Source organism: Nannobrachium achirus, assembly GCF_963921795.1.
Source record: "Nannobrachium achirus genome assembly, chromosome: 18".
Lineage (NCBI taxonomy): Eukaryota > Metazoa > Chordata > Actinopteri > Myctophiformes > Myctophidae > Nannobrachium > Nannobrachium achirus.
Window position 1 is genome coordinate 37,803,979 of NC_137825.1, and position 26,497 is coordinate 37,830,475.

The 26,497-nt window shown below is 44.1% G+C and overlaps 1 protein-coding gene across 1 annotated transcript in view; it reads right to left on the reverse strand.

Annotated features, from left to right (window-relative positions):
• Positions 1–2,618: 2,618 nt before the first annotated feature.
• The window catches only part of pcdh15b (protocadherin-related 15b), a gene marked incomplete at both ends in the record, with an annotated part of 204,786 nt that continues 180,907 nt past the window's right edge, over positions 2,619–26,497 (reverse strand). Inside the window, 7 exons of the mRNA XM_080747787.1 lie at positions 2,619–3,329; positions 3,618–4,587; positions 14,559–14,669; positions 18,135–18,353; positions 19,470–19,646; positions 22,139–22,227; positions 22,782–23,012. Coding sequence (XP_080603913.1) covers positions 2,619–3,329; positions 3,618–4,587; positions 14,559–14,669; positions 18,135–18,353; positions 19,470–19,646; positions 22,139–22,227; positions 22,782–23,012 — 2,508 coding nt within the window. The remainder of the gene's footprint in view (positions 3,330–3,617; positions 4,588–14,558; positions 14,670–18,134; positions 18,354–19,469; positions 19,647–22,138; positions 22,228–22,781; positions 23,013–26,497) is intronic.

A 26,497-nucleotide genomic window follows, 5' to 3' on the forward strand; every position in this document is an offset into this window, starting at 1 on the left:
AAAAAACCTGAGTGAAATGTGCCAATATCAACCAGAGACATCGGTACCTGCAGGGAAGCAGACCTGTAAACTACACTGGGAATCATTCTATTCTATCTATCCTACAGAATGTCAAATAAGAAAAGGTCATTAAACACCAATCTTTCTTACCACAAATTACTTTATTAGGGTGACATAGAACTTTTTTGCGGGGGACCAACTATTTCTCTATAAAACCTTGTCTAACTGCAGTTTCCTTCACTTCCCAATGGACCGGCACCAGGGTTTTAATGAGACACTCTGTATAAAAGTGGTAATAAAGCCATTTTTCTTTCCTGAGAATCCACAACACTTCAGCTGAAAGAACTAAAAAAAATATCAGAGAGTTCGAAGAATTCTGAAAGTGTAAAGAAATCACCATTATCTGTAATATTTTACACTGTTAGAATTAAGCAACTAATGTGGATTTTTGCTGCTGTGTACAATTTCACAATTGTGGGCCTCTGGGGGATAAACAAACATACAGGAGCTACCTTTGAAAAACAAACACACAACAGTTGGTGAAAGAAATACCGTAAACGAACAGTTATTAAAGTCCTTAACTGTTCATTGTTCAAAAGTATTATATGAAAGGAAAAATATCAAAATAACAATAAGAAACAATAAAGAAAATATCAACAAAGAAAGGAAGGACCAGAGATGAGAACAAACAAACAAACAAACAAAATAACTAAGAAATTAAACATTAAGAGAAGACAGAGAAAGACAGAAATGTGAGAATGCACTACTTATAAGAAACTGACTGAAGCAAGTACAAAGCAGAAATTGTAAACGTACCCTACGGTAAAAGTCACTGCTGAAGTGGGTTGATGTCCAAAAATATGTACAGTATCATTTAAACTATAGCTTCCATTAGTAACTGTACTGTATGCATATGCATTCTATGCAGATGTTTGATTAAAAGAATAATAGAAAGCGAGAAACCTTTTCATCAATGGTTTCATTAACAGAAGATGCAGACAAATTCAAGCAGTATTTTAGAGACAATCTATTAATCTACTGTATCCGTGGTCACTGACTGGTGACAATTAGTCTTTGTGAAAACCAAAAGAGGGAATAACCGTAGCTGTTGCAGCAGAAATACAGCATGCCGAAACTACCAAACTAAAACCCAACAATTATTTTAGTGACATCTTAGAACAAAATAGCCTAAATTCAAGCCGATAGCAGATGTGCACTGGATCAGGAGCAAGGTTAGCAGCCTCCCTCTCACTGTCTTCCTGCTTCTTCTCACCCTCATACACAGTGTACTATAGGGCTTAAAAGGATTAATAGAAAAAGGTCCAGACATTGTGTTTTAACAACTTTCAATTTGGGGTCCCTTTCAGGCAGCCTGTAGCAGAGTTTGAGTTAAGGGCCACTTCACTTGTTCTCTCACTTTTCTACAACTGAATTCACAGTATCCGCCAGTTGAGACACTTTTCTTTTACCTGCGGAGATGAACATACCAGGGCCAGGATGAACAAAAGCAGTATTTGAGACTAGAATTCAACTGACAAACATTCTCTTTTATCCACTTCTTCCACTTGCCCTGATGAAGGTCGCCTCGGCCGAAACATTGGCATTGTGAATTCACCCTGGTGCAATCGAGGTAGCCTACACTGTCCCTGCGTACTTTGAGTTTGCTACACTCCACCTTTTGGTGATTTGTGCGTAAGTGTTCTCTTTTGGCTGGATAATTAAAAGGAAGCAAACCCATTATGGATGTGGCCATGCTCTCTTGCTTCCCATACACCTCTAAACAAATATCTCCAACTTGTTCATAATAATAAACGTTATAATTTATTAGGACTATCTCAAACTTTCCTTGGTTTAAATCCTTTTGTGATAGGATCATTATTTTAAATGAACAATTGAACCCTCATATCCCTATACTCTGAGGTGAACTTCAGCTAAAATAGCAGATCTACAAGCTCTCAATGCTTTGCGCTGCGAGGCGTTGAGAGCTTGTAGATCGGCTATTTTTGGCAAATAGGTTTGGTGTGGAGGTAAAAATAGCAGAACAAGTACAGAGTGAAAGGTCAAGTTTACTAAGTATCGACGATTTATGATTTTAAGTGGTTAAGTGTCAAAGAAGTCTATGAATCTATCTATGAAAAATCGATAAGAATCTCCATCACACATTTATACAATATGTAGAGGGGGTCCCTGCTTCGTCTCTCTCTCTGCTAAGGGGTCCTTGGCCTGAAAACTTTGAAGACCCCTGGTTTAAACCATCCCCTCTGTCTCGTCCACAAGGAAGAAGGTGGACATACTGTATTAATACCAGCAGAGAGGGTAAGTTCTTTCTCTTCTACCCCCCCACATCAGAAAAAGAAACTGTGAATACCATTCCCAGACAAGGGAATCCACTACTACGAGTTTCTATTTAGAGTTTAGAGCATTCTCTTCCTTCCATCATACCATGAAATCACTCTAGAATCCCACAGAGATATTTTGAACCACTGTCCCCCTGAAAGCTCATCCGTAGCGCTGGCTAACAACGTTCAGCAGTTCCTCCGCACATACAGTACGTAATTATACTGTATGCACTCTTCACATCAACGGAACGGAAGTTCCGTCAGAGGGAGATGGAGGCCCTACAATACTGTGGACTGGGAGGGGAATCGCTGCTCCAACTCCACCACAACAGAGTTCATATTCGGGTTGCGCTGAATCTGAGGAGGACATGGAGGAGGTGGAGGAGGCGGTGGAGGAGGGGCAGCATCCTTCGCCCCTCCTCCTACCGCGCCTCCTTCATCCTTCCCCGCTTCGCCTCCTTCCACGGGGGCGTCGAGGGAACTCGTGGACTCCACGGAGGTCTGGCTCTTGACGACCTTCCTGAGCGGTATCTGCTTCTGGTCGATCTGGCTGAACATGTTGGCCACCGACTTCTCGATCTCGGCGATGTTCTGGATGTTCTTCAGGATGCCCTTCAGCTCCTTGCGGGGAGGCTCCGGCTCGGCCGGGAGAGGCGGAGGCGGCGGGCGGAGGGAGACGGGCCGCAGTGGCTGCGCCTCCGCCAGCGAGGGCAGGACGAAGGTGGAGGGGCGCAGGAGGGAGGGGGACAGAGGCGGAGGCAGCGGGGGAGGAGGTGGAGGTGGAGGAACCGGCGGGGGAGAAGGGGGTTGTTGGGGCGTGGCGGGAGCCTCCATGTCGCTGGAGTGGGACGGCTTGGGAGGAGGAGGGGGGAATGGCGGCGGATGAGGAGGCGGACAGGAGGCACGGGGAGGTGGGGGAGGGGGGGACGACGGGGGAGGAGGTGGTGGGGGGGAAGACACGCGGGGGGGCAGGGGAGGCGGCGGGGGCGACTGGCGAGGAGGCGGAGGGGAGGAGGTGGGGAGAGGGGGCCAGGGATGAGGGGGCGACGAACGAGGAGGCGGGGTCGGGGAGGCGCGAGGGGGGTGGGGAGCGGGGGACGATGGATGAGGAGGTGGGGAGGAGGCGCGAGGGGGCCAGGGATGGAGGGGCACCGAACGAGGAGGGGGGTGGGGGGGCCACAGATGAGGAGGTGGGGTCGGGGAGGAAGAGGCGCGAGGGGGCCTGGGAGGGGACAACGGCGGATGAGGAGGTGGGGAGGAGGCGCGAGGGGGCGGGGGAGGGGAAGAAGTCGGTGGTGGAGGTGGTGGAGTTGTTGGGGGATCGGGGATGGCCTCTAAATTAACCCCTAATCTGTCTTCGGCGATCCAACCCCCAGTTAAATTTGCCCCGAACCGCCGCAGCACAGGGGGAGTGGGCCTGTGACTCGGTGGTGGGGTCCCTCCTTCACTCTGGGTAATGATAATACACGGGGGACCCTCCCTTATAAGCGGCGCAGTAAGCGACTGCGTCGGACTGCACCTGTGATGCGGGGGGGACTCGGGGGACACGGAGAGGAGATAGTCAGGAGAGAGAGAGACCCGGGAGCCTCGGCTTTGCCTCTGCACCATCTCCTCCACCGCCTGATGCTCAAACTGCTTCGCTTGCTCTTTGACCGACAGCTTGGGTTCCAGGCTCTGGCTCCCCAGGTCCGAATCCAGCCTATGGTCAAACCCTGAGTCCAGTCCCGCATCTTTGCTGTCTCCGAGATCTGCCTTCAGCAGCTCCAGCTCCCACTGCACGGGGTCCATGACCACCTGGCGCCTCAGCGTGTCGTACATCTCCCTGCGATGCAATCTCGACGGGAGAGTCCAGCTGTGTCCCACCCCCGAACCCCAGCCGCTGTCGCTGCCACTGTACCCGCCGAAGCCCATGTCGCCTCCGGAGGTGCTGAGCCTCAACCAGGCCTCCCGGAGGCCCTTCCTGGTCGGAGACGAACTCCCGAGGAGGTCCCTCCTCCTCTGGGTTCTCCCGTGGGTCTCAGGACTGCTCAGCGTGCCGTCCTCGTGGTAGATGGGGTTCTTCGTGGTGAGGGGGTTTTCGTCCGAGAGGAACGTGATGTTGGACTCGGACTTGGGCAGGTTGTTGAGCACGCCGCCGTTGGCCGTGCACTGCTGGTGGGCGGCGATGGCCCGAGTGGCGAAGTCTGAGATCAGACGTTGGCGGTCACCTTCGTCCAAGCTGCCGCCACCGCCACCGCGCTTTGAGCAGCTGGGACGCAGACGGAGGGTGTGAATGGAAAAGGTGCGAAAAAAGAAAAGGTGGAAATGAAGGCAGGAATAAGAAGAAGAAACAGAGATAATAGAAAAATACATGCAGGAGCAATGGGAATGAAATTACAAAAGCAAAGAGAAATGAATGAGATTAAAATGAGGGATAAAACAAGGCCTTTCACTTATTGACACTAGACGATAATAAGATTATTCCGAAAGGAAGAGAGGTGTGACTAAAATTACCATACATAAAGTATGAGAGTCTAAAAGGAAGATAAAACGAATGAAGAGAAGAGGAGGGGTTGGCTGGTGCATGGAAATGGGAAAAAAAAGAAACTTGATGTAAAGATAAGACTAAGAAAATAAACGAAGGTCAAATGACGAAGAATTTGAAAAGGAGTTACGGGTGAACTCTGGGGAAAAAATAAAGGGGAAAAAACAACAACAAAAAACTACAAAAATGTACTACAAAGAACAAACTAGCTAGTAACTGTACCTATTGGTTCACATCAACAACTGTCGTCCAGTACCAGCTTAAGAGAGCTAACACCATAGATAAACAAATGGTAGCCGCCAACATACACGGACACGAACACAAAGCTGAAGTCGTCTAACCAGTCCACAGATCTGACACTACTGTGAACAACGTCTACTCACTGTAGTCTGTCGGTCATGGAGGAAGAGCTGGAGGAATGGACAGAAGAATGGAGGAGCCCAGATGAGAACAGGGAAAAAGAGTAAGACTGGTGAAAACAATGACAGAGTATTATGTCATGACCTTTAAAGTTGTGGAAGGAAAGCGCCTCGTCAGCGGAAATAAATGAAATCGGAATGACAAAGTATTGGCACAGTGGTGCACTTATTCATTTTTGCTGAAACTACTGCTATTTCTCCAACCTTTATCAATGGGAGGATGCATCTTTTTTTCAGTTTATCGTTTTTATAAACTGTTTACCCAAATATGACAACATGACAAATCCTACATATCACAGACACATCACAATGAAAACCTTGAAACACAATGTCACCACAAGAATAATTCCTACAAGAAAGTACTACTTTAAAGTAGTCCCTGGCTGCCTGTACAAACAAGAAAGTTGCTATGCAAACTCTGAATGATGTGCAATATCTGCCTTGTTAAATCAATTCAACGTCCCCAGGCAGTCACCAGATTCTATTTACTGGACAGGACACATTTTCATAATCCACAGATTATTGATCAATGATTGTCACAGTCTAGTAACTGTTTGATACCCTGCTCTTTATGTCAACTTAGCAGATAGATACAGGGATGAGTTTGAAAAGGAAATAGTGTGGAGAAAAGATAACCGTTTAGTTGAAAAACAAAACAAAACAAATCTAAATAGGCAACATGGGTGGTTTAGTATTATTTCTAGACAGACTCTCTCTCATAAGCTTATAAGCAGGGTTGTTAAGTAACGGATTACATGTAACGCCGTTACGTAATCAGATTACAAAAAACGTGTAACTTGTAAAGTCCTAGGTTACATTTTAAAATGTGTAATCTGGATTACAGTAACGGAGGTGAATGACGGGGGTTACATGGTGGATTCCATTCTCCCCCTCCCCTCATGAATTTTACAAATAAGTTATAAAAACACCAAACAATAAAATACTCAAGTAGAAATACAAGTACACATTGTCACAGCATCGCTTCAGGGAACAGCAGCATGTTATGCTATGTTCAGTCGTAAAACGGTGGTGCGCATCGAAAATAGCAGATATACAAGCTCACAACGTGTCTAACCGCGACGCATTGTGAATTTGTAGGTCTGCTGACACCATTTCCACCCGGAACGTCTCTCAGCCAATCAATGACTACTATTTGACGTATCCCTCTCTGTGATTGGCTGGGATACCGGGTCCATTGTAACACGTTGTTGTTGTTTTTACTCTGAGCGTTACGTGGAGAGGTTGGTTGAAAACACTGGGCATTTATTCGTTTTCTGTTGGGAAATAAAAGCTAATAATCTTATTTTGGAACGCTGTTTCTGCCTTTAATTACAATGGCAGCACTGATAAGTTTAACACTAACAAATAGGTTCAGGGACGATTTATGGAATATTTACAACAATCCATCTGAAAGGAAAACTGCACACAAGACAGAAGGAGATACTGATATGATCGATGAAGGCTTACACATGCTGTTTCTACAACGGTAAGCGAAAGGCTGTCCTTATAAAGTTTCCCATAGCATCTGGCTAGTGTTAGCTTCAGGCTAAAGGTGGCTTGTTTAAGCCATTGGTTCTCAAAGTGGGGTCCGGGGACCTACATGGGTCCTTGAGGGAGTTCCAGCCCAGGGATTCCCCAGCTAATTGATAGTTAGGAACCAAATGGACCCTTATGGGTCTGTAGAGTGTACACAATTTAAATGCACCCCCAGCTAAATGCTAGTTTGGAAACAAATGGACCATGGGTCTGTAACTCTCACTGTGTACAGTGAGAGTTAAAATTAACATTGATTTTACAATATAAATTGGGGTCAGAGATAGAATAAATGGGGGTCCATTGGCTAATAAGTGTCCATTTGGGGGTCCTTGACATGAAAAAGTGGTGTAAGTTGGTGGGCGCTGGTTTAAGCTTCGCTTGTTTAGCCTTGGATCAAGACAGTCATAGGTCAGTCTTGTATCGAGGCTGGCTATGGATTGTTATGAGTAAAACATGATTTTCTTTTTTTTTTTTTTTGATGGGAGAACGGATGCTGGTCGTTCTCAGCAAGAGTATGTCAGTGACAGAGGTTGGTTGTTTGCATTGAGAGGCGGCCGACGTCACAAGTGAATGCTTGGAATTGGAAATTAACAGTACAGCACCTTAATATACATATTTCTTATATATGCCTACTCTATGTACAGTATACAGTATATATGGACATTAAACATTTGGCCATTGCTTAGAAAGAGAGTACCAGTCATTTGCATATAAAGCTATTAAGTCGTTTTTCTTTATTTTGTTTGTAGGTATACTTTTGACTTCTGTGTGTACTGTGCCTGCATGCCTATGAATAGGATGGGGAAGGTGTACACTACTGTATTTTAACATCATATGGTGGTACTTGGAGAGAAAAATATTGTCTTGAGTGGTACTGGTAAAAAAATAAGGTTGAGAGCAGGGGCGCTGGAACTCCCAAATCCCAAGGGGAGCTGAACCTGGAGGAGTTCATGCGTGCGGCCAAAGGCCGCACGCCGAAAAATTCACGTTTTTTTATCCGGTTTTGGGTTATTTTTATTACGGTTTCGGGTGCTTATTCCCCGCACAACGGTGTAACAAGGAGCTGTATAGTTACTAGTTATTTTAGCACACAGTGCAACACACAGCACGCATGCACACACACAGTCACTCACGCACACACTACAAAATCGGGTATTATTTTTGTAACAGTTTTCTACTGTTTTTTATTCGCCATATACAGCGGTGTTAGTTTGCAACAATGAGCCTATAGATGGTTTCTAGTTCTCAAATAAATAGACTTTGGTGTGCCATCAAAGCGGGATTTAAATTTGACTTCCCTTCTGACCGGAAGTGGCAAGGTGACCATGTGATAATCAAATACCTTTTTTCAACATATTTTATTCCCCAAAGTCAAATACATTATTGTTTTAATATAGCACTGTGTGTGTGTATATATAGGCTTATTTAAAAAAAAAAAAAAAAATTTTTTTTTTTTTCCCTCCCCACCACCAGGGGAGCTGCAGCTCCCTCAGCACCCCACTTCCAGCGCCCCTGGTTGAGAGCCTGATCTAACCTATTTTCTGAACATGCAGTATTTTGTGTGAATTACAGTATGTGTACAAGTGGTGTTATCCAGTATGCAAATCTTCAAAATTAGATATTTTATGATAATACTGTTATCAGTCATAATAAATCGAGTTTTGCTTAAAAGTAATCCAAAAGTAACTGAAAGTAACCAGTAGTTACTTTTTAAATTGTGGTAATCGGATTACGTTACTGACTACACTTTTTTGCAAAGTAACTTGTAACTGTAGGGGATTCCTTTTTAAAAGTAACCCTAACAAACCTGCTTATAAGGATGATTAGGTTTACTGAAGTCCGGCCAGTGGCGTTGGGATGAAGAGGTTTTGTGGCAACATCCACTACCAGGCTGCTTCGAGACAGCAGAGGCCAGAGCCAGAGTTTGGCCATTAAGTCTGCATCAGAGACAGCAGAGAGAAGCAGCAGCCGATGGCTGTGGATGAAGAGGCACGGCTCCTGCTGAGCCCCAGAGTAACAGGCCAGGATAACCAGCTAGGGGGTTTCTGGGCAGCCAGAATTCGCTGTTGAGCCCTCCCGACTGGTATATGAGGATGCCCCTGCCATGCATAGTCCAATGAGATGTCTGCCACTCTCAACAACAAAGCAACAAGCCCCAGTTTTGAACACCCTGTGGCTGGCCTTGCAGGCGTATAGCTTTGAAAGGTCGAAAAACCTTATGATCAAAGGGCAGTGACGTCATTACGTGCGCGTCATGCGTCTCTGACGCATTCACGTTGCCTAGAGACGCATTCACGTCAGTGTCCTTGGGTCCCACGGACGCATTGCCTCCATTGGAGTCCACGTTAAAATAATTTACCACGTCGCGAAAAAAAAATATTTTAAAAAGTCCACAGACGCCACCATTGTTCATGGGTGAAGGCATGCTACTTTACCCTACGTTAACACAAATGAAATCCGCGTAGAAAGTCTTAAAACAGACGATAAAACTAACGACAGTCTGTGTTTTGAATCCACGACGCCATTTTGTGCGCCACTGAATGGTCACAGAATTCAATGGGTGCCTGAGTTTTAGCGTAGCACCGGGCCGCTCTCTGACCATAGTGGCACAGCGTGTTAGGTGATACATCAAAAAGGGTTCCCCCACAGGACGTGTATGGCAGGGCTTGGCGCAGAAACGTGACGTCACGTCTCTACACTGCAGCTCAATGCTCACTACTCAGACAGGGACCCGCCTCCTTTCCCCTCCATTCAATAACAACTGGATATACAGTACACGCGCTATTGTTTATAGATGTGGTGGTGGACATTGGACAACGTGTTAGAAGCCACACAGGTCTTCATTGCGTCTTTACAACAATAGCGACGATTAACGTTGTGATGAACATGGTCAAATAACCTTTATTCTCTCTCTCTACAACACGGAGGAAGCAAGCTAGCCTAGCATGTATGCTATCTGAGACAGTATGTATGTAGCCTAGGCTGCCTAACTGTTTGATTGATTATAGTGTTTTCGTGGCGGCGCCGTCCCTTTGGTGGTCCGCCGGGGAAGTGGACTACCGCGGCCGCCTGTGCCTTGCCCTCCCGCATCCATAGAGGGGCGGCACGTCCCTTTAGGATCAACCGTTCAAAACAAAAGTAGCCGATCTACAAGCAACCCAATCCACTGTTTTTGACCCAGTCCACTGGTTTTCTGTACAGCAGAGCAAACACAAGCACGCCAGAGAGCATTTCCCCCATTCCATAGAAGCAGTAACAGTACAAACAGGAGACATCATCTCACTGAGAAGATCCATATATTATCGATGTATATAAAATAACAGGTGGCTGTTCATTATGAAGACTCGGTAAAAGCTTCTATCTGCGCCCCCCAAGTGGTCAACATCCGATATTACCGGTTCGGTATAAAAGTCAAAACACATGACTATTTGGAAGTATTAAAATTGTAAGATTTGGAATTGTGGTTCATTTCTTTCAGACACATTTCTACGTAACATGAACATAACCATATAATAACCAATTCAAGTTAAATGCTGCACTTTGTCAAAAATGACATGCCGCGTAGAATTTTTGTGGGACCCATAAAATATCCCTGGGACTCATCCGAAAGACCCTTCGTGGGTCCCGGGGACTCATTACATTAAAAACCTATTAACATCACTGAAAGGGTACTCTACTGATGATGCGACCCAAATATGACAACCTAACCCAGGCTCCCTTGAGTCTACCAGCTATGAAGACAAGAATAAATTATGTGATTCTCGATTATTTGATTAATAGAAAAGCTAATCGATAGAATAATCACTAAGATAATAACAGATAGTTACAGCCTTAGTTGAAAATGTTAAATGCACTGTATCTGGCTGGCTGATGTTATAGTGTTGTTGGGCTATATGTGCACACGTAAATATGATGTTATAGTGTTGGGCTATAGTATGTGCACACGTACAAACACCCATGATGTTATAGTGTTGGGCTATATGCACACACTTACAAAACACCCATGAGACACATTTTGACATGTTTGTAAATCAACACAGCCTTAATCTCAGCTAAAGACAAACTAATCTCTGATTATTTAATTGATTTGCTAATTAATCTAAGTTAAAGCCCAAGACAATCGAAAGAGCACCCAAAGGTCATGAGAAATCCCTTTCTAAACTCAGCCATGTCAGCAGTTTAAATTCAATCAATTGAGTTGCATGTATGTGCGGGCGCACGCACGCACGCACGCACGCACGCACGCACGCACGCACGCACGCACGCACACACAAACACACACACACACACACACACACACACACACACACACACACACACACACACACACACACACACACACACACACACACACACAGGCGGTAACCCTACCGAGTGTAATTATCAAAGCGCTCAGCAGCTTATCAATGGAATTAATTATTGCCCAGGGCATTCTTTATAAATTAGTAGCTCCATTTATTTTAATCGTCTCATATCCAAGTTCATTTCCAAAACCATTCTTCACAGGATTGTTCTGGCTGGCTAAAGAGTCCACCATCTCAAACTCACATGGACACAGCCACACATACTGTACTATAGCCTACGCATACCTGGACATCCCATTCAATCATTAGCAGACAGTTCCTACCACTTTACATATGAATGGTCATGGTGTTAATAGAGTGGGAAGCGCATCGGTGGTGGACGGGAAATCAGTGATGCGTGCAACGCTGATAAGAGTTCCGTTCCACGTCTTGGTGTGCTGCTGAAGGACCATAACTAAACTGAAACGTGCTTGGTTTAAAGTGTGTATGTTAACAGTTTCAGATATGCGTTAAATCAGTGTTCCCGCTTAGACTTACTATTAAACTCTTGTTGAACCAAGGCATACCAATCAAAACATTGGAAACAGGCATATGGCTATGTCAAACAGAACATCTGCTCGAACACACAGAGAAAGACGAGAGCTAACTAGTATACAATATGGCTTAAGCCCATAATAACAATTATTTTATGCAATGTACATATACGTATGTCTTCCTTCTCTCAGGTTACTGTCTCTCTATAATCTAATAAACCAAAATTTCCCCCCAAATCGTAAAATAAAACAAAATATAAAGATTCCGTCTGTTAATACTATTTGCTGTTAACTCATACGGAGCCGATCCCGAGAATACTCGTGAAAAATACTCGAGTATCATGGTGCCGATCCCGAGTATACTCGCGAAAAGTAATATATTACTGTAACGGCGGTTATCCTACCGGGTACATGCGCGGAAGGTCCCGAGACGATCTCCCTCGCCGATTTATCATCATCACGGATCCACGAGCACAAAATAGTAATCCCATAACATTGAGGCAGACGGGGAATCTCATCTTTAATGTCCATTATCTCCAAACAACACTTTCAAAGCGAGGATGGCAGTAGATTCTCGCTTATATAACACATGTTGAAAAGCACCGATCGGCCATTACACAACACCATGTGGACGATGACTAGCCTGGTTAATAAACCAGACTGCACAACACCACCCCCTGTTGGTAGTGGTGGTGTTGTGTAGTCTGGCCCTTCACATTAAATAAGCTTTTTCCACCAGCCCTCAGAGAGGGCAAGCCAATCAGGGCTGTAGGCTTGGGGCACGTGGTGGGTGGTGGCCTGGTTCAAAACCTCAGCCAATCAGGCGAGTCTGTGTGTATTCAAACACATTCCCCCCTCCACTCTTATTACAGACATCAAACAGATTGTAGTCTTTGATGCTTTCAGTGACTAACGAGCTATTGACACTTGTATGGCTCAATCAATTACAGCAGCTCACAAGCCCTTTGAAGTTCAGAGGGAGCAATTAAGAGCAAGTCAACTTAACATTTTTTTAAACCACCCCCTGCCCGCCCCCCCAGAAGTGGAATGTCTGCCCGAAATCTCAGACTCTCTTCCCAAGACGAAGTGTGTGATAGAGTCTGACGCTTGCAGTCAGGCTAGACGATGACCGCTTCCTGTGAATGACGCGATGACGTCAAACCGGAAGTGTTTACGCTATGGACTTCTGGCCTTCAAAATAAGACAACGGTCGTGGATGCAGCCTGCGGGAGGCAAGCTGGACATTTTAATCTGTTAATTTCAGGAGCACGAAATGAGTTAACTATGACCAATGTGAAGTGTGGTTCACTGAAGGTAATGGGGAGACTATTATTGTGACGTGCTGCTGACCATAGTTGAAACTGCTTTAATAATGTGCAAGTGGAACGGGGGAGTGGTAGGAACAAACTTGTGTTATGAACCGACAAAAGTTGTCTTATTCCGATTAACACCGTCCTGCAGCTTCAAATGACAATTTCTCCAGAATAAAGAGGCAAACCATTTTAACGTCTCCAATTCCCATCTCACCTAAATTCTTTTTCAAGACTGTTTAGTTGAGGCTAAATCAAATATATTCAAGTTCAATTGGTATTCTTTTTCAAGTTCAAATGATTAAACTGAAGGACACACTATCTCCACTCCATGGCACAACTTCTGCAGCCAGTCACATGACTACTGTTTTATACTCAGGTTTAATGAGTGTTATATATTGCTGCATTGTAACTTTCTTGCTGTGATTATGTAGTATTTTATCCACCGGGCTGCAAGCCAAATGTCCCCTTAGGGAACCTACAGACTTGAACTGAATGTGACTGCACCAATTGCTGAATATTTTGATGTGGGAATTGGGTGGTCCCCCGTTCCTTATTTAAAGTAGAAATACTTGTAACAACTTTACTTTATTTACTTAGTTATCCTCATTAGACCGGCTGGCGCACTTGTAACAACAGCTGCAGGAAAATGAGCGGACAGGAATAAAAATGAGTTTAATCTGCAGCTTTCGATGCCAATCAGTGATCAGAGCTGATTGGCATCAGTGATCAGAGTTGGGGAGCTGTGTGGAGTTGTGTATCAGAGAGTGACTCATTAAAGAGTGTACCAACATCAGTCCATTTTACATAATGTACCACTGCCTCCGGAGAGTGATTTGTCTAATCCAGTGATTCTCAAACTTTCTTTTTCATTTCAAAGACCCCCATAACTCATAGTTACAGACTTGTAAGGGTCCATTTGGAACAACAACCCCAAGTAATCCTGAGAACCAATCAACTTTGAGAACCACTGGTCCAATTAGCTGGCTCTGGTCAGTGGGCGAGTGAGATCCAGATACACTTCAAAAACTATTTTCCAAAGTCTCAATCAGCCTACAAAGTTGGACTGAAGAATATTTTCGAGTCGATTTTGCTGAGAAATTGGCAGCTGCCTTCAACAGCCGATGGTTTTAAATGGGCAGATCTGGCTTTCTACAAAGCTACAGGCTGCATCACACGGAAAGTCTGCACAATTTAAGTTGTAATGTATAAATAGCGTATGAAGTTAATTTCATTGGCTTGCTTTGTTCAGTTGCAGTTTGTTTAGCTCTTTGCAGAAGAAATCTATCAGAGCTGTTGCAAATTACTGTATTTGTATAATATAAAATAAAGCTGTATTAAGGATGTCATGTCTCCTCCTCCTACCTCCAACCCAACAGTCATCACACACTCACAAATCTTGCTACTACACGGTATGCTCCAAAAAAAAACACCTGGAGGCGTGATCTCCAGGCAGACACCAAGAGACTGGGATACACCTGGTCGCAGATAGAAAAGATGGCCAGTGACCGTGAACTCTGGAGGTCCCTTGTCGACGGCCTATACCCCAGTAGTGGTGTAAGGCGTAAGTAAAGTAAGCAAGTGTGCACTTACATGGCGTTGTCTCCCAGCTCCTCATATAGATTGTTGGCGGTGCCCCCTCCAGGCTTGCCTGTTGGAAGAGCCATTTGGATACGGGCCGTTTTGGCACACTCTTCCTGTCGCCTGCACATCAACACAGAAGACATGAGTTGTGAGGTTAAATAGACAAGTACTTTATCAGAGAAGAGGCAAGGGGTCTGTCCTGTAATTCAAAGGTCACTAGGTGCCCACAGTCCGCTGCTGCTGGGGCATTTTAAATCCCTACCTAATAAAGTATGCAATCCCTGTTTAAAAGTTATCTGATATGTCTGGATTGCAAATAATACTGCATAATTTTCCAGTCAGTATTTATTATTGCAAACTCTTAGAGCAAATTGGCTCTAAGAGTATTAGTTCAAAGCCAAATCTTAAATATTCATAAGCAGATCTTTTAAAGGAAATTAAAAACAGAAAAATGCTGCTTGCATTTTGCATAAGTTTTCAAGACTTACATAATAGTACATTGAAGAGGCATCTTTTCCTGCAATAACAGTTTTAATTATTTTCGGGTAAGTATCTACCAGCTTTGCACATTTTGTTAGGGATTTGCTCTGTGCAAAGCTGTAGCGAAGATGGTTCATTTATGAAGATCCACCATCCCAATTGGAGCCACTAGAGGCGAAACGGTACACAAATCCTAGTGGGCATCGTCTGATGTTTACTGGTGCTAAATCCTGCGAGTGTGTTGCTAGGACAGAGAAAGGTCTATAAAGTAGATTTTCTCCTGATTAGCCCCACTGAATTTTTTTTGAATGAAAATATTGGGAATATAGAGCTCGTAGATCTGCCATTTTCACTACTTCTTCACTTATTCTTTTGTTATTTTTATAAAATGTCTTTGATTTTTGCATTTATATTTTTTTCTACTTTGTTGCCAACTCTAAAATATATATATATTTTATTATTATATTATAGCGGAGCCTATATATTTTTTAATAAAATATAGGGATATTTACTCTTAGGTCTGTGACCCAAAAATGGGTCCCGACTCATTGTTTGAAACAGCAGTTCATACCACCTCCTGGACCACAGCTATGCACAGAGCCTATTGCTTGGACACTGAGCTGTGATGGACAGCCAAGCCCGGGCAGTGCCTGGGTGGTATGATGCAGCCTCCATTTCCTCAATATTGATCCAACAGTGCCCTAACCCTCACTGGGATGGATGTCCAAACACTCCACGCTTGGCTGTAGTGGGCCAAGCCCAGGACTTGAGTCAAATATTACTCAACTAGTGAGCGAAATATAAAAGCTGCTCAGAGAAATTTGTCCTGGCTTGAGTTAAAGTTAAAGTATTCAAAAGTACATGCTTTAAAAAAAATACTTTGAAAGTACATGCTTTAAAAGAATAGGCCTACTTGAGTATTCAAAAGTAAAAACATACAAAAGTTAATTTCATTTTCTTTTATATCAATGCAGTATTCAAATTAGAGAGGGAATTTTATTATATTGGGAATAATATTGGGAAATTGTGTGTGTGTGTGTGTGTGTGTGTGTGTGTGTGTGTGTGTGTGTGTGTGTGTGTGTGTGTGTGTGTGTGTGTGTGTGTGTGTGTACTAATTATTAATTATTCTATATTATTTTGTCTGAAATGTGATTGTCCAACCTGAACTCGCCCATCATATTTTGGGAGATAATCAAGAGAGAGGCAGATTTGATCCAAATGAAAAGTGTTAAAGGCAACACAGACTACTTTAAAGTTTTCACATTCACAGATGAAGACAATACTCACTCTTTGAACCTGGTGGTGATGGGATGAGACGAACACATCAGTTGAGAGGGGAGGGGGAGAGAGAGAGAGAGAGAGAGAGAGGGGGAGAGAAAGAGAGAGAGAGATATTAATCATTCATAATAAATCCAACACAGCACTGTACTTTTAGGCTGCTTTGCTCATTGTAATTGCAAATCAAAGTGTGTCTGTTGCTCTAGTCTACATTATAATCATTTTACAGGATGCAGCTGTGAGCCTGTGAGTCAGTGATAATTATCTCCCCTCATCATCTTCCCTTGCGTCCTCCCCTCCTGAACGTGTCTCCTCTCCTTTACCTCATCTTCTCCCTCCTCCCTTGTTCCCTTGCGTTTATTTTACTTTTCCTTGTCCCAATGTGCCCCATCTCCTCTTCTTCAGGGGCGTCACAAGGGGACGAGCAGATATACAAGCGGTGCCGCGCTGCAAGCTTGTAGATCTGCTATATTTGAAAAGTCGTGAAAATATGTGCACATCTTTGAATATATGTATTTCTTGAGTGAACATTTGTAACTAAAATTTTGCTTCTGGGGGGTCCCTGGAACTAGATATTTTGAGATGGGGGTCTGTGGCCAAATACATATAATTTTGGGGGTCCTTCACATGAAAAAGTTTGAGCACCACTGACCACTTTTCAAAAAACCTTAGAAGGATTTGAAATATTCAGAAACATTTTCACGATTTAAAAAAAATAGCAGATCTACAAGCTTGCAGGGCGGCACTCTGTGCTGCGATGTGAGCTTGTAGGCTATAGCTGTTATTTTTCAAAAGTTAAAGCACAAAATGAGAGTGGATCCTTGTACCCAGGGCCCAGAACTGCGACACCCCTGGTTCTCCTCCTCCTCTCCTCTCGCAGTCTATTGTTATTTGTCTTCCTCTCAGGGACATGAGTCTCTCTCTTCTCTTCTTTTAATGTGCGAGCGTGTGTGTGTGTATGTTTGGGAGACAGCTGAAATGAATGGGCCCTCATGGCGCTGCTCTAAACAAACTAATAAGAGTTCGGCACAGTAGTATCTCATGTCAGACTGAATCAACAGGAGAAATGATGGGGTAATAGGTCCTAACATGGGAAACAGTGTTTACACACTACACGGCTTTCATCTGTCTTAAACGTTCATTCCATGACACATTGTGCCAAGTGATAAAAGTCAATTCCACATTGTCGGACTACGTGAGGTGAACTGCATCTACCTGTCACACCATGTTAAAAAAACGGCGATCTATGTTTGCCGACGTATGCCACGGCAATGTTTTACCTCGAGAAAACAAAACAAACAAATGAAAGGAAGAACAAGTTGACCCGGCCTTCGCTTGTCAGAAGACAACCACATACTGCAGGCTGGCAAATATCCAAAGGGAGCTGGTAATATGCCCAGTAATATTTTTTCCCAAAACTGTCTGCACATGGACTAACAAGTATAGTCATTGATTCTGTGCTTTAACACACAAAACCTGTAAAATTGCAGTAGTTTCTTGGAAAGCTAGACGTTGCTGTTAACACAAACAATGACCTTCCCTTTATTTGTGTGTTGGCTGCTGTTATATAACAGTCTTATATAACAGTCTTGTGTTTGGCTATCCATCTGTGTGTGTCTGCATCAATGTGTGAATTTACTTAATTCATCCATCCGATTGTCTGCACTGCATAACGTTCTGTTGTTCACTGTTGATCTTTATTTTTAGCTTTACTTGAGCACCCAAGTGGAAGTAAAAAATGATAAATAATAAAAAGTATAAATCAGTTAATCGGTTTGTATTTCTCTCTCCCCCCATCTACTGTCTGTGTTTGAGACCAGGCCTTACTGTCTGTAAGTGACGATGACTATGAGTATAGCGGGGACACAGCAGACGATGATGATGACTGCCAGGGCCAGCAGCGCTCCTTCCGTGATGCCCACGGTCTGCGCGGCTTTCTTCACACTCGTCACCGAGTCGGGGGTCCGGATCTCCAGGATGCGGCCCCCGGGGGGGAGATGAGGCTGGAGCTCCTTGTTGATGTCGAGGAGTTTGCCGTCGAGGAATCTGAGGACAGGTAAACACGCAGCAGCGCTGTAACCTCCTGTCTGTGTGTGAATTAATTTGGCTGACAGCCATGCGTAACGGTAAGTGCGTGCGTGTTTAAGAGAGTCAACCAAGGAGTCGGGCGGTCTGACAGCTCATTTCTTATCAGGCAGTCATTTTAGTCAGCCAACCTGTCAGTCTGCACGGAAGCAAAACAACCCATCCACAAGCTGGGCCGTGTTTCTTATACACGCACGCAACCACACGCACGCAGCCTTATGTTACACTTGTGTTTTCACTCATAGCTGACCATAGGCAGCACATGGATTCAAATGAATTCTTTCAAATGTCATATGAAAGTAGAGGATCATTGAGATAACGTGTGTTTTTCTGAAAACAGAACTGGACAAAATCAAGAAAAAACACCAAGGCCAACCGGGTGCTCACAGTAGATAAAAATGTCTTAAAAGTGTGTATGGTGCTTCAAGGATGAACAGGAATGGAGACTTAAAAGGGAAGAGGACATCTGTGGAGGAGAGAAAGTAAAATTGAGAAAATCTGAGCAGATCAGACCGAGAACTGATGAAGAAGACCTTAACCGGTCGAAACATGTTGGCATTTTTATATATTAAAGTTTGTTTTAACTTTACTTACTCTCTTCCACATGTTTGCTGAGTGCTCAGAACTCCTCTTCCTCTTTAAGTGAACAAAGTCAAGCTTTAAAGTTTTGACAAGGATTTTCACTTTCTTAAATAGTACTTATAAAGTATACTTAGTACTTCTTCTTTTTTTCTCCAGCATTTTATGCTCGAAATGAATGCCCTATGTCCTACTGCCCCAAATATGTTGTGTAAAGCTCTCGATGTAAAATGAAAAATGAATAATAAATATTTGGTCAAAAAAAAGTATACTTAGTATCTGTCTGTATGACAAGGGGGAGGAGACACTGTTGCAGCTACATGAACCACTTAAACCCTATATAGCCTTTAAATCTCTATTGTACCAAAATCAAAGGTAGCCTGACAGGCACCTCACTTTTTCAACAGAAAAAGGAGCAGACCAAGTATAAAGCCATGAGGGACCCCAGTCAGCAACGTGCTGTATATAGGGTTTGGGATATTAACTGAGGCAGCTTACTTGTATAGCTCCTTTATTGATATAGCTCTGTTGGTCAGTGGGTCAATGGCATAAACCATCAGCTCCGACTTGGAATAGTCTTCATGTTCCAAACCTTCACCATGTCGATGGGGCCCAATGGTCTCCACCACAACCTTGGCCCCCGGAATCTGGTCCTGGACATGACGCTCCAATATGCTACCAGAGAGAGAGAGAGACAGCGAGAGAGAGAGACAGAGAGAGAGAGAGAGAGAGAGAGAGAGAGAGAGAGAGAGAGAGCACTAAAGTGTGAAAGAGGATTTAATAGATTCTTCTGAAAAAGAAAGCTCTTGACAGATGGGATGGCACTTCCATTTGAACCACAGCAGGATGCTGCTGCTGCTGCTGCAGCACACACACACACACACACACACACACACACACACACACACACACACACACACACACACACACACACACACACACACACACACACACACACGCACACACACACGCACACACACATGCACGCACACATGCACGCACGCATGCACGCATGAACAGGCATACAATCACTCATATACATGGAATGGACAATGACACACATACTGTACAGGGTGTGAATGTGTAAAGCCTCCCCGCCACCACACACACACACACACACACACACACACACACACACACACACACACACACACACACACACACACACACACACACACACCCCCACACACACACACACACACACACGCACACGCACACGCACACGCACACTCGCACATGCACGCGCACACATACACACACACCCAGCGCCAGGCTTTGAAACCCTGCATTTGTGCTAACATACATACATGTTTCATCTTGGCAGTGAGACAGACAGACACCCCACTGTGCGACGTTGATTCCTGTCCTCCAGAAACACCTGCTCACAGCAAGCACAGTCTTACTGAGTGTGACTGTGAGCGTGCGTGTTTGTGCAGGCGTGCGTGCGTGTGTGTCTCTGCTCTCTGTGTGCCTACACAGGTTTTCTATGGTAAGTGGTCTAAACCATCACTATAAGCGCATGAGCCAAAAAGGATCAAAGCAACAACTTGACAGGCCTCTGGTGGACTGCTTGTCAACTGGTACAGGAACTGTTTGGGTAAGCTTAGGTGAGGCTGAAAAATCAAACCTCGGTTCGAAGTGGAGCGGTGAATCTGAGTAGCTATACCCTGTGTGTGTGTGTGTGTGTGTGTGTGTGTGTGTGTGTGTGTGTGTGAGAGTGAGTGGTGAGTGTGCCTGGCCTGCACAAAACAGCGCCCCTCCTTTAACTAGTGTGTTGTGTGTGGCCACTCAAGGTATTGCCAGACTACGGACGGACGGACACGGCCAGCCAGCCAGCCACCCACATACCCACGGACATACCTGTCTATTGGGAGCGCTTTCACCGCTCCAAAAACATGTCTCAACCACTTATTGTAAGCCCTATATACTTTGTCTTAGAATGAATAGCAGATCTACCAGCTTACATTTGCATATCTGCTTTCTTTTTTAAAAAGGATAACTGAAAACTCCAAAAGATTTGGAAATATATTTGAAAAGAAAGAAGAAGAAATTGGGGTCAACCAATAGTTAGGGTGCGTACCTAACTAGGGCGCGTGGTTAGGGCGCATCTAATGCCTAATGGCCAGTCCTCATTCCTGGCCAGCCGCACCATTGGCTGCGTGTCACTCCACTACTCTCTCTGTGGGTGTTTCCTGCCTTTCTACGTTTCAGATAGACAGTTTGCCCAAAATATGGATGCCAGGATTTATGTGGTTAAACTAATCTTCCAGAAAAACAACAGACTAAAACCCCCACAAGCAGCCCCTATCGCTCCTTAGACCCAACCAGACATTTTTACCAGAAGTTGTGGCACTAGACTAGAGCAAAGGCCATGGGGACACAAAGATCTGTAGTGTTCATCCTGCAATTAGTTTGAATATCTTGTGTGCAAAGTTTAAATTGTTGGCCTGAGGATGGCATTACAGGAAAGTCATGGGGGCACTCAAAAGGTTAGCATATGTCCACATGAAGGCATCGAGACATGTTAACATAATATCTTAACATATCTCAATGTTGTTTGGGTGGACAGACAGACGGACAGAGAGATGGATGGACAATTGGACATCATCATTCTTAGAGCAGTGTTTCCCAAATGGGAGGGGTACACGGAGGTACTGCAGGGGGTACTTGAGAAAATGCCCCCAAAAAATAAAAATAGAAGTAGGCCAATAAATCACTGTTATGTTTAATGATGACACTTGGAGAAACGTGTTGTGAGCCTGATAGTTGCTAACCCAAATTACGGTACCAGGTAACTGGGATGTGTTTGAATGATGTTTGAATGCAAGTTATTGCCACAGTGTTGAAAATAAATCTGTTCAGGAGGCACCGTTTGAAACTCTCACTCCCTTTTTTATGTCGGGTAAAGGGGGTACTTGGATTCAAAAATCTGGGAAGCCAAAAAACATTGATTAGCACTGTCTTAGAGAATGTCTAGAAGCTAAAAACAGCACACTGGTATCCAGTTGGAATGGAACTGGCGTTGTTGCAGTCATGTGTCTGACCCTGTAAGTTGTGTGCTACTGCTTGCAATATGAAAAGAAAAGTGTGTTTTTCGTTACAGTTAGTGGTTATTGTAGGCATTGAGCTGTGTTGTGTGTGAATCAATGGCCAATCAGAAGTCTTACCTCAGCAACTGGGCCTTGTTCTTATCTATAACAGTAGGAGGGACGTTTGATACGATCACCTGCATGTCCAGCTGGTTCACCACTGACACCTATGAAAGAAAGACACATTCAGATGCAAAATGTTTTCAAGGAATTTGATCACAAAAAAAGAAAAACTGAAAAACTGCACAAAAAAAAACTAAACAAAAATAAATAACAATGTGTTGTGATACACTACAAAATATACCCAAACACATTTTTATTGTGGTCTTGAGTCTTATATTGTGCAAAAAAGAAAAAAAGAAAATCAATTCCTCTTCTTGTTTCCAGTTCAGCTTTATAAATGTCTTGAACCAAAAGCCACTATTGAACTAGAGCAGTGAGCTAGAATTGCTTTGAGATAACGTCAAATGCCATTTTTTTATCAGTTGTATGAGAAATAAGAACGATAAGCCCAGATACAAGATTAAATTACCTGCCAAGATAGATTGTTTTATTACAAAAATTGCAAAATGCGGCACAATGCAACGCAATGTGGGATTGTGGATCTGTATTTGTCATAGAAGGAGAAAGACTAAAGAAGTGCAGTGTAGCTACTTAATTAAACTGCACTGGAAAATGGTTCAAATCCAAGGCACAGCATCCTACAATCTGCTTTACTCACCACTATCTCCGCCTTGCTGCTGTGTCCCTGGCCGTAGTTGTCTGTGGCGACGACCTCAAACTTGAAATATGACCTCCTCATGTTGCGGTACATGATGGCAGTCTTCACCACCCCGCTGTATGGCTCAATGACAAAGCCGTCTTTGCTGTCCTTACCGTCTTTGCCGGCAGGGGGACGGATGATGAGTCGGTACAACATGGAACTGAAGTTCCCTGTGTCCTTGTCCAGCGCCTGACGAGACATGACAAATAGACAGCAGAGACAGAAAGAGACGCATCATGAAGAGACAGCGGTACACAATTGAGAGTGAAAGAGTGAGAGAAACCCAGAGGGTAAACAGTGGCATCGTCATTAGAATGGCATTATCATCACCGTTCTCATTTTGTTTAATCGTGGCGCTCATAATGACAGGATATCATCATTATCCTCATCATCATCATCATTACTACCACTGGTTGCATGATTGTCTCCCTCCCCATGATCACTATATTGGCAGCAGTGTGCAAAATACCCTACGGCAAACGCTTGGCCCATTTTGGGAATCCCCATTCCTATTGTGAGAGTTCATAATACAGACAGTATCAATCAGCTTCTCCTCCATCTTGTGTTTGTTGTACAACGCTACGCTCAAATTTACACATCTGGGCACACAAACAGAAGCAAGGCACTTAGCATGGACGGCGAAGGCACACAAATCCCCCTTCCATTGTAAACAATGAAGAACTGTGAGTAAGTGCTTCAGCAAAAAAGGGTTGCTCCAGTGGTGCAGGGGTAAATTACCAGTGCACCACCATGGAGCCTAGGGGTTCACAGTGTCAACTGGGAATTTGGGAGAGGGTCGCTGCACTAAGGTCTCCTACGGGCTGGGGCAGCACCGGTCAGCGGGGGGTGTTTAACAATCTACTGGACGGAGGTGCAGCTAGGTGGCAGGTGAGCCAGTAGGGTACATGAGCAGTGGCAAACCACACACGTGTCGGGAGGATTCATTGGCATAACGACTAAAAAGGGCTCAAAATAATCGTCTATAAAGTCTTAAAGGTAAAAAAGAATGAAAGAAAAAAGCCATTTCAACAATATTGCCATGAAAATAAGCTTTTCAATGTAGGATAGAGCAATGTATTCCTCCCCTAAACGCTGATTTGAAGATTACCAGGTGTCAAACAGGGAGTCCACCCAGCATTTCAGTATTTCAATTATCAGTAGACTAGATACTTACTTTTAAGTTAGACATACTCGACTTGTTTGAGCGACTACATGACAACAGAACATGGCAGATCGTTTGATCTGAGCAGTACAGACAGAGCAGTAAATGGTAAAAGTACCGCGTTACATCAGAGGATTGGGAACAAAGCACACTGTGGGATCCTAAAAAATGTTCAAAGTCACTTGCTTTCTGGGACGTTTGACCCCGGAGAGGAGTTTGAACATCTTGGTTGTCTCATTATTTGATGTAGTACTCAGAGAAGGCAGTAAGTGGCGTAGTGTTGCTTTGAGCTGCACATGGGTTATTCATGCAGTCTGTCAGGCTGTCTAACTGTCTAGCCCTGATTGTCTACCTCTCTTTCACACTCTCACACTCTCACACTCTCTCTCTCTCACACACACGCGCACGTGCACACGCACGCACACACACACACACACACACACACACACACACACACACACACACACACACACACACACACACACACACACACACACACACACACACACACACACACACACACACAGTCTGGGAGACATTGATCCAATGCCAGTTCTTTACGAGAATGGCTGGCAGTATGGACTAAACCTCTAGCTCTGAGACGCCCCGCACATTAAGAGCAAAGACTACGACAGGGATGAGGAAAAGTAATATGTTCTCGCATGCCGCAAACAACAGCAAAATCAGAGGAAAAGAGGAGGTTTGGCAGGGACGAACAGTGGTACGTGGGAAGTAAGGAAGGAAGGAAGGAAGGAAGGAAGGAAGGAAGGGAGGAAGGGAGGAAGGAAGAAGACAGGCTAGATGTCTTGGCTGGAATACCAACCGCAACACAGCCTAAGTATGAACAGAACATATTGCGTGCTGAACTGACAGCATTTGACTGCAGATAACTTGGAATGCAATGCCACTTCCGAGTATTGGGGGTGTGGGATCTGTCAAATAGCACGGTGAATATTAAAGCCCCTGTCAGCGGGCCTTCGATAATAAGAACAACTCTATTTATATGCACTTTTCGGAAAACAAAGTGCAAGTGCCTACAGCACTTTAGAGCTCTTTAATCTCGGTTAACGTTCCCGAAAGATTAAAGTGTTTTTTTCCCACCCAAACAAACCTTGCAGCAAATAATTGATTTACAAGACAAAATAAAAGAAACAACGGCTGCATACCTTCACTGTTATTTCCCAACTGCCTAGCATGCAACTCTTTTAAATTGAGTTGTTCAGATGGACCCTGTTCACACGGGTTTGGATATTAGAATGGAGGTGAGGATATCAAGTAATAGGAAGAGAAACATGAATGGAGGTGAAGAAGATGAAGAGGAAGAAGAAGAAGAAGAGAGAATATAAAGTCAATAAGGACGAAGAGAAGGGAATGAAGCAAGGACGGAGGAATGAACGAAACTGAAGTGAAGAAGGAGATAAAGAAAGGAATTCAATATGAAAATAAATTAATTCACACAGGATCCAATTATGTCTGGGTCTATTATTTGTGAAAAGTGACAGCAACAAAAAAAAAGTTGGAGAACACAAGACAATGTGTGTAGAGAACACAATTATGAGAGGCTGCCATCCAGTCTGTATAGCTCTGTTATCTGCCATGGAACATGTAGACAGAGGCACCCACTCACAATGCACACAAACAGAGGCGCACAAGTACGTGCCAAGCATGAACGAGCATCAGTGGTGGAAAGTACTTAACAACAATTTTGAGGTACTTTTACTTTATTTCATGTTTTTCTTCAACCAGCAGACTATGAATTATCTCTGTCTAGCCATCACCCCCCACCCACACCTCAGGTTCTCTCCCTTCAGTGAGCTGGTGTCTCAGACGGCTATCTGCTCTCGCTATTTAAAAAGTTCAGTTGACAGCAGAGTAGATTACCGTAAGCCAGCTCCAGCCACAGCTAGTCTCATGATTGGAAAATCCATATTCAAACACTTGTGTCAAATATCAAAACAGTAAAAATACAGCGGTGGGGTAGAGGGCTTCCAGGTAAGCTCAGTGGCACACAGTTTTGTCCATTTTCAGGCCGATACGCAGCCTTCAAATCTAGTCCGACATTGTGATGATCAGAGCAGCCATTGGTGGCAGACCCCTGAACAGTGTTGTGGCACGTTTGGTGGGGACTGGAGCAACGGTGCACATGTGGCACAAGATATTTGACACAAGTGTGGCTATTCTGATGGCAGACCCCTGCCCAGTGTTTGTGCCAAGTGTGGTGGGGATCCGCCTCTTGTTGTTTAAGAAAGGCTTCTAGTTTGAGTGCAATAAACTGGCAGACTTGGCCAATTCCACTTTATTTGGAGAACAAAGTTCCACCGACTAATAATAAATGGTAAAAATAAAATGAAATAAAAGCCAATGTGCTTTTAATGGGTTGTCAGCTTTCATTAGGCCCAGATTTCTACCCTATTAGCGGCAGCCGTACTGATTATGCTGCTGTGTGTCAAACTTATTAATCTATCAATCCACCAGAGACAGTGGAGAGATTGAGTGCGAAAAGAGGGAGGGA